The following is a 12,834-nucleotide window of genomic DNA, read 5'->3' as shown; positions in this document are numbered from 1 at the left end:
ACAATCTTATACATATAAAATCTGAGTATCTATCTATCTATCTATCTATCTATGTCCAAGCTTCTTCTCCCGAACGACAGTGAACTGACCATCGAACCAGGTATCGATGGATTCGTCATCTTCCCGTCTTCATGTTTGGCTATTTAACATAATCCTCCGATAATAATTAGCGGAGATATCAATTAAAAACTATTAATTATGACTCTTAGATTTCAAAATCAAATCCCTATTTTTCGAAGGCTTTCCTCCATTCAAATTATTATTCAGTGCTTCATCTCAACTTTCCATAACAATGCTTTTATTAAAATGTATAGCGGGTGAAGAAAATCATTGAGACGGAAGATCTGTTGCCATTTTTTTTCTCGAATATGAACAGGTAAAATTCTTGTTTTTATTTTGAGGCTTTTCCTGTAATCAGGGGATTTAAAATGTTTACTTTTTGGGGTTTTCCGCAATCTGCCCCAAAAATTTCAGTGACTTTTTTTATTTTTTTTGGTTCAAGCCTGATTGTTAAATACGCGTCACATGACATAACTTTCATTTTCGAGGAGGACCGTGCACGTCGTAAAGTAAATGAGTGATTTACAAGTTATTTGAGTTCTTTGAGGGTTTGTACCTGGAAAACGGATTGATGTAATTCTTGTACGACCATGTGGATAGAATCCATCCAAATATTTATCTGAGTGGTATGTTGCATTAATAAACACCCGGGCAACGCCGGGTAGTAGACTATTTTATGTAAAAAGCGGATTGTTATTGTGCATAAATATTTCCGATATAGTCTATCAGATGTAATTCAGTTTAACGTGAGTAAAGATTATAGTTGATAATGCATATATTTTCCCCTTTTGTGCTGACTGAAAATGTACTCATAACTTGTATCATTGATAACGATTATTAACGTTGATGAGGTGTTTTGGCAAAAATATGTTTTACTGGTGTTTTGCAAACCTTGCTTTACGCGCATTTATTTATTCCTTAACGCGTTAGAAACTAGTGTCAGTGTACTACAAAAGCATCAACTGGACTGCTCTTACATTTTTTAGGTAGCCCGTGCAACGCCGGGCACGCAGCTAGTAGTTTACTTAATCAGTAAAATTTGTAATTTCTATACTATTTATTTAAAAACAAGTGTATCTTTAAAGTAGTGTATAAAAATATAATCATACGCACAAGTCATTTTTTTTGTCTCTAGAATTTTAAAATTCTACAATCGGATTTTTTTTTTTTTTTTTTTTTTTTTTTTGCTTTAAGTCTGTTCTGTAATTTTTCTCCAACAATCGTACGCTTAAATGTTGAAAATTGAAAACAATCTTTTTAAATAAAACTAATAATAATTGTAATTTACCGAAGCATGATGTTGTACAGATCAAGAGAATACATTTGATATCATTTATTCACTAACTAATAGTTTTTGTTTCGAATAAAACAGACTCTCGGTAGATTAACTGCTAAAAGATATCTTTAAAAATTCTTTGTGGCGAATTCAGTTGACGGAATCATAGCTGATCTTAAAAACTCGGTGGACTAAATCAACCTTTCTTCTTAGGAAAAAAGGTTAATTTAGTCCTGGGGGAAAATCTTGCAGTTTATTTAAAATATGTTTTTTAATACTGTAGTGCATTTGTTTACTTTAATTTTAGGGAGAAATTACTTATGAATCTATTCAAGAAATGAAATGTTTGGACAACGTGATTTCAGAAACTTTGAGACTATATTCACCAGCTGTGAGGTAAGGCAGAATATTTTGCAGATTTCCATTTTGGTTGTTTTTCATTGTAAAAGTCCTTGATATTTTTACATCATAGGCTTTCATGTATCTCAGATACATTAGATTGGAGCTAAAAACTGAATTTGAAAACTATGATAACAAATTTAAAAATGCATAAGACAGTAATATTATCACCAACAGAACGATAAAAATATGTGATAAAAATATGTACAAAGATTTAAAGGAGTAAAATCACGTATAAATACATGAAATACAAAAGAACGCAGTCACTAAATGTCAGCATCATCATCTCTATGGCACGTCAATATCAGTCACAGATTTTCTTCGTCCCAGGGGTGAACTGGCCCATCGGCCCGCCGGCTGATGCGCCCTCCCGCCTATGCGCCCTTAAGGCCGATTCACATGGCGACCGATCCGTCCGCCCGTTCCGATTTATCGGACGTGACGGATAGGTGTGAAAATATTGCGACATTCATACAAGCTCCGTCCGATAGCCACGTGAAGGTGTTCACCCGCTAGGGGTGAAGAGCGCGGATCTAATGCCGTTCTTTTGTCGCTCTCCTAATCAAAATAAAATTAACAAGAAGTTATAAGCGATGTTGCTGTGATTGCAATAAGCCTTTTAAAAATACATTATTGTTTGTCACGAACGTCAAGCAAGCAGTTAGTAGGATCACTCTGAACGTTTAAAAGAATTTGGGGCAGTAGAAATTAAAATGGCCGAATGATAAGGGTAAGCAAGTAGTGTAACAGAAAATTTATCAAATTTCTGTCTACAACATCTCTGTCAAAAACGTGTCTACACACCTCCCCCACCCTCTTATATTTAATAGAATTTAAGAGAGAAATATTATTATTATTATTATTATTATTATACTTCTTTTTTCTGAAAAACTTGTTGGTTGAAGTTTTAGCAAAAAAGTAAAAATTGAATGAGAATTGTACATAAAAAAAGCATCTGTACTACATTCCACTCCTCCCTCCTCCCCCCCCTGATCTTCAATAGAATATATGAGAAAAAGATTAAATGTTCAAATATTTTGAAAAAACTTGCTGGTTGAAGTTTTCGCAAAAAAGTAAAAATTTAATGACAACTATACATAAAAAAATCTATTTAGTTTGAAATTAATCTAGGCATGCAACAGATGAAACTTCGATTCAATGCTACTACAATAGGGGTTGATATTTCATATAATTTCAAGCTAGAGCACTCTTCGTCTCTTTAAACATTTAAAAAAAATTTTGGTCTAATATTTCAACCATTTAGTAATAACTGAGCGTTATATGATTAGGTCCGGACTTTGATGGCCTAAAAAATCTATAAAAATGCTCTTAAGAACTGAAAAAATGTTGTTAAAAATAGCAAAAAAAACCCCTTAAATATATAAACATTGTTCTTTAAATAAAGGAGTTTTCTCTATATTTTAACATGGATTTTCACTTGAATTACTATTTATTTCTTAAATTTACAAACAGTGTTCTTAAAATATTTATATTGAGATAAATTTGGGTACAAATTTCCTCTTTTTACGATTCAGGATGATCGATAAAAAACTTTGACTTCTTCAATTTGTTGTTGGATTCTTAAATATGTTGCGTAACTAAATTTTTCCTGGGAAGTGAGCTAAAGCATACTCTTAAAATGACAAAAGCTACAAAAGAATTCGACTATTATATTTATCCAGAAATCCAAAAAAGTGACAATTTTTGAAAATGTGAGGATATTTCTGACAAAATAGCACATATTATATTCATGAATAAGTTCGTGGCAAAGCCTATTTCTTCAAAAGTTTGAAAAGTCCAGCAAATGTTTAAGACAGTTTAATATCATTAGGATCTGACAACATTTTAACACGTAACCATAAAAGATTTAACTTGTATGATTTTTTTTCTTGGTTAAAATATGATTTGCTTCATCACATTTCGAAACAATGACTATTCACAAAGATTCAAAAACTTCTACTGATTAATTTAAAAATAATAATAATAATAATGGGTTTCGTTAATGGTCCCACTGCCAATGTTTAGCGTTAGAAGCTGGTTTTGCAAGTTACTATGAGCTGTGGAATTATTTTTTAACGAAAAAACAAATTGCAAAACTAAATTTTCACGTAATTATATCTAATTAAGCATTCCACGCAAAATAAAGATAATTGAGCAATAACCCTCATATAACTTCTAGGCATTCTCATTTTGAAAAACATCAACTGTCTTTTGAAAAATAACCACAAATTTTGTACGAAACTAGCAGTAAACAAAACGAGAAATATTCCCGCAAAAGTAAAAACGGCGTCTCTCCTTTGATTGGCTATCACATTCTCTCCCCGAATCGGACGGCCGTCAAAATCCAGCATCGCCAGAACGTGACGGGAGCCGAGAAATTCGGCGTGCTGTCATGGCAACGGATTCCGAAAACCAGTTTGGCAGCAAAAATATCGGAACGGACGGACGGTTCGATCTCCATGTGAATTGGCCTTTAATCCGAGAGAACTCGCATCGGGCCTCTCAGGCCCGGTCATTACAAAATTACACAGCCAAAATCACCCATTCAACGGAATTGAATGAGGTCCACGGTAGCTGCGTTCGAGGTGACCTACATACTGACCATATGCTTTTCAGGAATGTACATTACCCCTTTTCCCCCAGAAATTTCCGGTTCGGGCCTCAGAGGACCGGAGCGAGCGCTCACGCTTTTCATTTCAGATTGTGAATGTAAAGGAAGAGGTTGTGAAATGCATCGCTATTTAAGCTACAAAGATGAAATGAAGAGGTTGCAGACCTTGTTGGTTAAGGTTTCAACTGATGAGAACTCCCTTAATGAAGACGATGAAGAAGAAGTTGACACAGAACAGTAAAGCGATCATCAGTAATGCTTAGAAGAAGATTTAGTTTCATGTATCATAAAACTTTCTTAAACCTTACTTTTTAAAACATATTTTAGAGGCTGTTTATCTATTTATAATTCAGTGTTGAAAACACATTTTTTTTCTGTTTTGCAAACTTAATTTACTGAAATGACCACTCCGGGCCTACGGAGCCCCCCGCGAGCGTTCGTGTGACGAAAAGTACCGCGAGTTCTCCCGGGTTAAGCCTGAACACCTTTTCTATTTTTTTTTTTTTTTAATTTAACCTTTTTCAGTGCAACACTTCCTTATTTATGCATTAATTTTATTTATTTATTTATTTATTTTCCGCTCACAAACCTGTGTGCGGCTTCACTTCGCTTTTTTTTTCTTTTCTTTAAACTCGTAAACCTGTTTACCATCGTTTTTTTTTTCCTTTCATTCTTTCTTTCTTTCTTTCAACACCTTTGTTTTTGTTTTTTTTTTTCTTCTTTTTTTTTTTTTTTGCGCCCTCAAGAAGTCAAGGTTGGCCCTTTTGCGGGACCCAATCCGCCCCTGCTTAGTCCAACGAAAAACATATGAGCAGATGTTCTTTGTCTATCTCTATATTTTCGTTGCAAAAAGTGCAGTTGGGACTATCATATATCGCAATGGCGATTCAGTTGCTTAGCAAGACAATTGTGTCCAGTTTCCAAATGAAACGCAGCAACTGCAATGGATCCAGGAGTTTTTCCATTTTAGCCTTCAAATTAACTTAAATTTTCCATGCGAAATTAGTTTCCTTTGCTAAAACTAATTACAAATTGAATATACAGACTGCTTGCAAAGACGTTTCAAGATGGTAGTTTTGTGAAACGTTAAACTAGACCGTCATATGGCGCTAAGAGCATAAATGACAATATCTACGACATTCTCGTTTTTCTCTTTTTTTTAAATTTTTTTAAATGCATTTTCGATATGCATCTTGTTTTGTCTTTGTTTTACAAACAAACTTATATGGGCAATTCTTCAAAAAGTGTAACTTTTCTGTCACACACCTTTTACAGTAAAAACTTTAAAGAACAATTCATTTAACAATGCTTTTAATTTCATCAAAAATATATCTATTTAAACCTGTCAACCATTTTTGAATAATAATTTTTATTTTAATATTTTTTTGGTTCACAACATGTGAATTCTTACCTTTGTGGCATGTCACACACCTGGTGTGACTGTTTATGTTGCTAAATAACTTGTTTAGTGAAAAGCATGTATTTATTTATTATTCCTTTCACAAGTGTTTCAGATACTAATTGTTTAAGTATATTTATTTTTTTTTACTATTGTGTTTTAGTTTGTTTTAATAGAATCCCTTGTTCATTTTCAGCCTTAAAGAAGTTGTGAGATTCTTGTTGAAAAACAAGAAGAGAGATTTTGCTTTAAAAACAAAGTATGGTTATTGTGAATTCTCACCTCCGTGAACTCGAATTTCAGGGATGTAAATTGATGTAAAAAAAAAAGTGCACATGTTTTCATATGCTTAACATTTTGCAAATTTTAGGAACGAAGAAAAAAACTATTTCTCTGAAAAATGTATCCATTAGGCATACATTAATTGAAAATTCCTCACCTCCGTGAAAGACCTTATCAATGTCATTATTTCTGAGGTGAAAATTAACGATGGAGGGGAAATACATTAATTTTAGGCAGTCTACCAAAATCATAAATTGCCAGTATATTCTCAAATTTACTAATTTGGGAAATATATTAATATTATACTATTTTTAATACACATTTGAACTAAAAGGATATCTAAAAATTAAGCGGTACTTCAATTAAGAGAGCTTAATATTCAATTCACACTAATCATTAAAATAGCTCAATGTTTGCACCAATTAACAAAATTACTACTTTGATATTAAATTGGTCTCGATTTTCAAACACTAAAAGTTTTTTTATTATTATTATTATTTCCGTGAACAAGGTATTTTTTAATTTTTGTTAAATTTATGAGCACAGTAATTGGAATTTAGCCAGCTCATTGTTTATGGTTACTTCTAGTAGATAGCACTTTCAAGTAAGAATGAAAAAAAAGGAAACAAAAGGTTTCGAAATGGAAAAATATTTTTGTTCAAAGGTTACACTTTCCGGAGAATGACACATGTGGTTTCGGTTGAAAGAAAAGCCTTTGTTTCAACCATTGATCTAGCTTCCCATTTTAATGTTTTATTGATAGGGAAATCAAAATCTTTTTTTTTTCTTTAAATACCTCTAAAACCTATTTTTTTGAATATACTGCCTACGGCTCGTTGGGGTACAAAAAAAAACGAGCTGATGTGTGCATCACATGACTTCCTTTTACACCAATTTAATGCTATTTCCCTATTATTGCAATTTTAATGGGATTCTCTCTCTAACTCTTTAAATATCACTAGCAATGGCCACATTGAAACCAGATTTAAAAAGAAAAAAAAATCGCCAAATTTTTCGCCAAGTTGGCGACAAAACTTGGCAACCAAAAGACTGGCGATATATCGCCAAGTGACCGCCAAATTATAACACCACTTCAGTTTGCATCGAAATTAACAATGATTTCCCCCCAAAAAGGTGCAAAAGACCCCTTTAGAAACACCCGAATGCAACCAAAATAGGAGGTGCACAACTAGACCCCACTACGAGTCTATGTACCAAATTTCAACTTTCTAGGACATACCATTTTTGAGTTATGCGAGATACATACGCACATACGCACATACGCACATACACACATACGCACATACATACAGACGTCACGAGAAAAGTCGTTGTAATTACCTCGGTGATGGTCAAAATGGATATTTCGCGTGTCTATACATTCTTAGGCACTTTTCCGCATGTGGTCGAATCGAAAAAAAAACTCAACATTCATTTGGGGGTGAGCAAAATGGAAATTAAGGGCGATTTTTGAGTGAAAATTTTTTCGCGAATACAATACTTCCTTTTTTGTAAAAGGAAGTAAAAAGACCTCACGATTAAGACTTAAGATTTATTTGCACTCACCCGATAATCGACAAGCTGCTAACTGGCTAAGAACTTTACACTCCTTGAGTAAATTACCAATGAATAAAATAGGCTTGTGTTAAAAAGAACAAAAGAAACATTGATCAATACTTTATACAAAGCAAATATTAAGTGAATATTTTCAGCAATAAAAAGTAATTTTTTCACTAAAAATAAGCCTAGGCGAAGAGAACAGAAATATTTTTTAAGCATCTGAAAATTTACAAAAAATGTCTTTTTCAGATTGGAAAGAATTGCAGAACAAGACTACGTTCTTGGAGATACAGGAATAACCATACCGAAAGATATGATAGTCACCATTCCTATTTCTGCCATGCACATGGATCCGGAGTTTTTTCCTAATCCAGAGAAATTTGATCCTGATAGGTAAATTTTTGAACAATTTTAGAAAATTTTTGATTTGAAAATTGCTTTTGCAGTTTTCATTGTTGAATGTGTAGTACCTCGTTCCGAGGAAAATGTTTTGTACTGTAATATGTGTTTGGTATGATATTATTCTTATAGTTGTCTCATGTTCCGTGTCCTGTGGAATTGCAGTCCTAAATGTTAACAGTCGATTCATTTTTACAAGTTGAACATAAATGTACAATTTGCAAGTTTTGGACGGATAATTTTGTCCCAATTTTGCTTTGATGATACAAAAAAAAATCTTAAAGCAAAATGCAGGTAGTAAGTTAAAGTAGCATAATTTAGTAATTAAACTTATATAATGAACACACTCTTTCACAAAAAAGCCTAATTATATAAATTAATATCGAGCAGTGAAAAGTAATATTGTAATATTTACTTTTTTGGAGGGTTGAGACGCTACCTCGTCCCTTGATAACCGCACATAAAAGTGTATTTCAAAACTGCATATCTACAATAAGTTTCGCAGAAATTTTCATTGAAATTGACAAAATTATTCAAGTTGTACACATAAGTCCGCTATTCCTTACAAGTGATTTCATTACCGGATAAAAAATACACTAACGGTAGTTGGCGTTTATTTAAATGTTTAACCAGAGTATCGGAATTAATACCGGTGCTAGGAACTTTTCAAAAAAGAAACGAAACTAGTTGTTTATGTCCCACACTTGTTCTATGCAAGAAAAGACAATGCTTTGACATTTTGTGCAGAAAGTTTTCTGCAATGTAAGTATAAAGTAGATCTGATAAATTAACTTTCGATAGACGGAAACTCAAAGAACTCCATTTGTTAAAATTGGGTTGAAACAAGTTGGTTTTTGTTGTCCATAACTCTTGTTGGAGTTGAGCCCATTTAAGAATCTCTCACTAAAAATCTGTTTTACAAAACTAATCAATAGTATTTTTACATATATTTTATAGATTTAGTGCTGAGGAAAGAGCCAAGAGAGACCAGTATACATACATGCCTTTTGGATCCGGACCCAGAAACTGCATCGGCATGCGATTCGCCCTCATGGAAATCAAGGTGTGCCTCGCGTATATCCTCAGCAACTTCAGAATAAAGAAATGTCCCCAAACTCAGGTAAGACGAAGTTTCGTAATACATGTGCTGTCCTTCACTTTATTAAGAACTCAAAAGCACTTTTACATAGAGTGCCCAGTTCTTCATAAAAATATTTTATCCGATTTCAGTAAAACGAAATAAGGAACATTTTGGGAATCTTTGACGTTCCTCGGAGATATTTTGTTGAGCAATGGTCCACAAACTCCGAGAAACGTAAACCTAAAGGATTAGGAGTTTACAAAATGCTGAATTATCCGGATAGCTGTATTTCGTATGTGAAAACATTAGACTTGTTAAGTTCTTTATGAACTTCTTGTAAACATTCAAAAAATGCCATAACCGATCACTAAACCTATGGTATACAGCGTGTTCCTTTTTAACGTGCAAGACCTCTATTTTCAGAACCGTTAGTCGTAGATGCGTTCTTCCAATTGCAAAAGTGGTCAAAATAAATGCAGAGTTAAGATATAGAAAGTTTAAAGCTGGAAAGCAAAATTAGTTAAAAAAGTAAGAAATTTCATTTTTTGTATGGTAGCTAGATCCTTAAAGTTACATTTAGGAAAATAATATTCATTAAAAAACAATACCAACACAAACAATTTGAAGCATTTGTGACCAAAATTCAAGGAGACATTTGATTTCAAAGTAATTAGTAACCTTGACGGCGATGAGTTAGAAGCATACCACCTTTCCAGACAATGACATGTTGCCGAAGTAAGAAAACTAAATATTTACATTTTTCATTGCTATTGAGAAATAAATGCAAATGCTATGCTATGTTACTTAAAAACACACTAAAGAAGCTCGTATAGTTTTTAAAAAAAAAAACACTCTATGTACACATAAAAGTTTAAACACTTGTTAGTCGCTATATTTATTCTCCCAAAATGTGTAATTGAATAAGTCACAAAACGCGCGCGCGCTGCGTTTCATGTTTCGGTGAATAGTTGTCGTACTAATGTCAATTTTTTGTGTTCTAACTTTTTTTCATGCTTGCGATTTTCCCCAAATGCAATGTGGGGGAACTTGGGGACCATGTAAAAAGTTAGATTGCTTCAAACTTTTCAAATAGTAACTCTGCACCTTATTTTGACCATTTTTGCAACTGGAGTATGTATCTAGGACTAACGGTTGCGAAAATAGAGGTCTTGCAAGCTACACAGGGACAAATTGCATATGCGAAGTTTATCTCTGTATCACATTCTGGAGAAACAAAACCGCCATCGTTAAAGGCGCCCTGATGGGAGGTTACATTAGGTCACTGTGACCTTCCAAAAAATTCCTCATTCGAAAAAAAAATTTCTGACAATACGACAAAATAAATAATTTTGCATCCTTGGATGACAAAAATGTGTTTTATATCTTCTCACATAAAACATTGAAGTCACCCAAGGTATCGCATATGAATAAAAAATGAGGAAATTATTGTGCTAAAACCATTTAAAAGGAATGCTTAAGCTGGTTCAAATATATCTTTCCACTCAGAGTAGCTTTGAACCATGTGAGACACCTGATGTAAGGTAAATTATTTTAATAAAGCAGTTCAACTTTGAAGCAGAAAACTAAAATTTCTAACTGTTTAAAAATTTACCATTTTTACTTTAAATATCAGCAGAAAATTTCTATAGTTTGTTATTTTTTATGGAATAAGAAACTGTATGACGAAAGATTACAACTACAGTGAAACCTCCCTTAACGGACACTCCCGAATAACGGACACCTCTAATTAACGGACATTTTTGCAAGTCCCAGTCCCTCAATATAGGCCATTTCATGTAATTCACTCTGAATAACGGACACTCCGAATAACGGACAGTTATTTCACAAAAAACTTCCCTTGCGATCGTAGCACTTCCGGTTTTTTTTTTTCTTTTCACAGAATATCTCAGTAACTGCTTGCCTTACAAAGCTTTTCATCCTCCACAACTGATATTCCACCCCCCCCCCCCCCCCCCGCCGTCATTTCCTTATCACTGTTTCTTGGAATTAAAAGGGTGGTAATGGGCAGAGGCAGCGATTGGGGCTTAAAAGTTGGGGGCAGAAAAAAAAAAGAACTAAAAGGCATGGTACTTTTTTACGGGCAGCAAAAAATGAAAAAGAAAATAAAAGTCATAATTTTGTAACAGCTAGTTTTTAGAGTATTGAAGCAGATAAGTGAAAACTGATGTCAGTCTAACAATTGACGCACGTTTTTCTTAAGATTTTAATGAATTTTGTACACAATAACTATTCAAAAGTTAAGATAAAAAAGAGGAAACTGGGCGCTTTTTCTAAATGGGGCTCTCGGGAGATGCAATTGAGCAGACCGGCGCCGGTAGCAGTCGGCTTTATGGCGCCGTGGTCGTTGGGTTGTTTAATTTTTAGACATGAAAAAGATTTGCCCATATTCAAGGTCATATTGCCAACTGTCAATCATGCAATAGTGATACTCGAGATAAAATAAATAAATTAACCATAAAAAGTGGGGGGGAGGGGGTTGCTCCGCCGAATCGCCGCCGTTGGTAATGCAAAAAAGAGATGTCAAACTGTTTTAATTGATTAATTGATTAAATGCTTTTTAAGACAAGTGTGTGCTGTCAGTATACCTTTATAAGGAAAAAACAGATTAATTACGCTTCACGTAAAATGTAGTAAACCTTTCGCAATTGTTTCGATTGTGTTCTACAAAGGGAACAACAGCCCATTTTGAAAAAGGTAAACTAAGTAGTTCCTCCTAATAGCGGACACCTCCCAATAACGGACAAAACTTCTAGTCCCTTGACTGTCCGCTATTCGGAGGTTTCACTGTACTTTAAATCAGCATTGTCAAGAGAAAATTTTAAACGTTAACTAAAGAATTAATGATCATACAATTAGCTGTTCACAGTGTTGTTAACTCTTTTGGTGAATTCAAAAGTATAAAACTAATATCTTTGCTGACAGAGCTAAGCATTGGGCCTTACACTGTTTTTTTTTTAAAACAAATTAATAAAGTGTAAAATGGTACAATCCAAATAGCTCAAAAATACTTTAAAGCACTATATTTAAGGACTAACTGCAATTTGTGTCTAAAAACGTTTTGAGGGTGAAGCAATTAAGGAAACTCTTCTTTTCCTTTAGGTACCTCTGGAGTTTTATGTTGGACAGCAGCTTCTACAGCCTAAGAACGTTTCTGTTCAGATGGAAATCAGGAAAGACGGCATCAGAGCGAGATAAAACTCCGTTTTTGAAAATTGATGAACAAGTGAAGAGGAGTAACATAAAAACTTCGAAAAGCAACTAACTTATTTTAGATCCAAACTTTTTGATACGGAAGGTTCCGTTGATATTATCATCCAAGAATTCCTCAATATATATATGTATACATAATTTAGAAACGCATAGTATTAGCTGTATTGTAAATATTTTAAGATATTTGTTTTAAAATAAAAAATATTTTCCTAAATGTTCTTTGTAGAATTTTTTATCACAAAAACAACTCATTCAAAACATTCTCTGAATTAAAATGTTGTGAAACATGTTTCTTTATGCATACACGAAGATAAAAATGGAATAAAGAAGCAAAACGCAAGAAGAAAAAAGAAAACAAGGCAGAAAAAAAGTAAACAGGATAAAAAGAGAAACAAAGTAATTAATTTTTTATTGCAGTGCTTAATATCTTGGAGATTTAAGACGTTTTACACTGCTTATCCTTTTGGGGATTTTTCCCCTTAAATTTAGAATTCATTCTTGTAATACACTTTGATTCTGGAAAACTTTGGCTTGGA

At 33.4% G+C, this 12,834-nt stretch overlaps 1 protein-coding gene across 1 annotated transcript in view; it reads left to right on the top strand.

The window, feature by feature from the left end:
- Positions 1-12,500, top strand: part of LOC129223382 (cytochrome P450 3A2-like) — a 50,406-nt gene extending 37,906 nt beyond the window's left edge. Inside the window, exons 11-14 of the mRNA XM_054857963.1 lie at positions 1,644-1,732; positions 7,837-7,980; positions 8,944-9,106; positions 12,188-12,500. Coding sequence (XP_054713938.1) covers positions 1,644-1,732; positions 7,837-7,980; positions 8,944-9,106; positions 12,188-12,283 — 492 coding nt within the window. The 3' untranslated portion in view covers positions 12,284-12,500. The remainder of the gene's footprint in view (positions 1-1,643; positions 1,733-7,836; positions 7,981-8,943; positions 9,107-12,187) is intronic.
- Positions 12,501-12,834: the final 334 nt, after the last annotated feature.

Source organism: Uloborus diversus, chromosome 5, assembly GCF_026930045.1.
Source record: "Uloborus diversus isolate 005 chromosome 5, Udiv.v.3.1, whole genome shotgun sequence".
Classification (NCBI taxonomy): domain Eukaryota; kingdom Metazoa; phylum Arthropoda; class Arachnida; order Araneae; family Uloboridae; genus Uloborus; species Uloborus diversus.
This window is presented reverse-complemented; position numbering and strand designations above follow the sequence as displayed.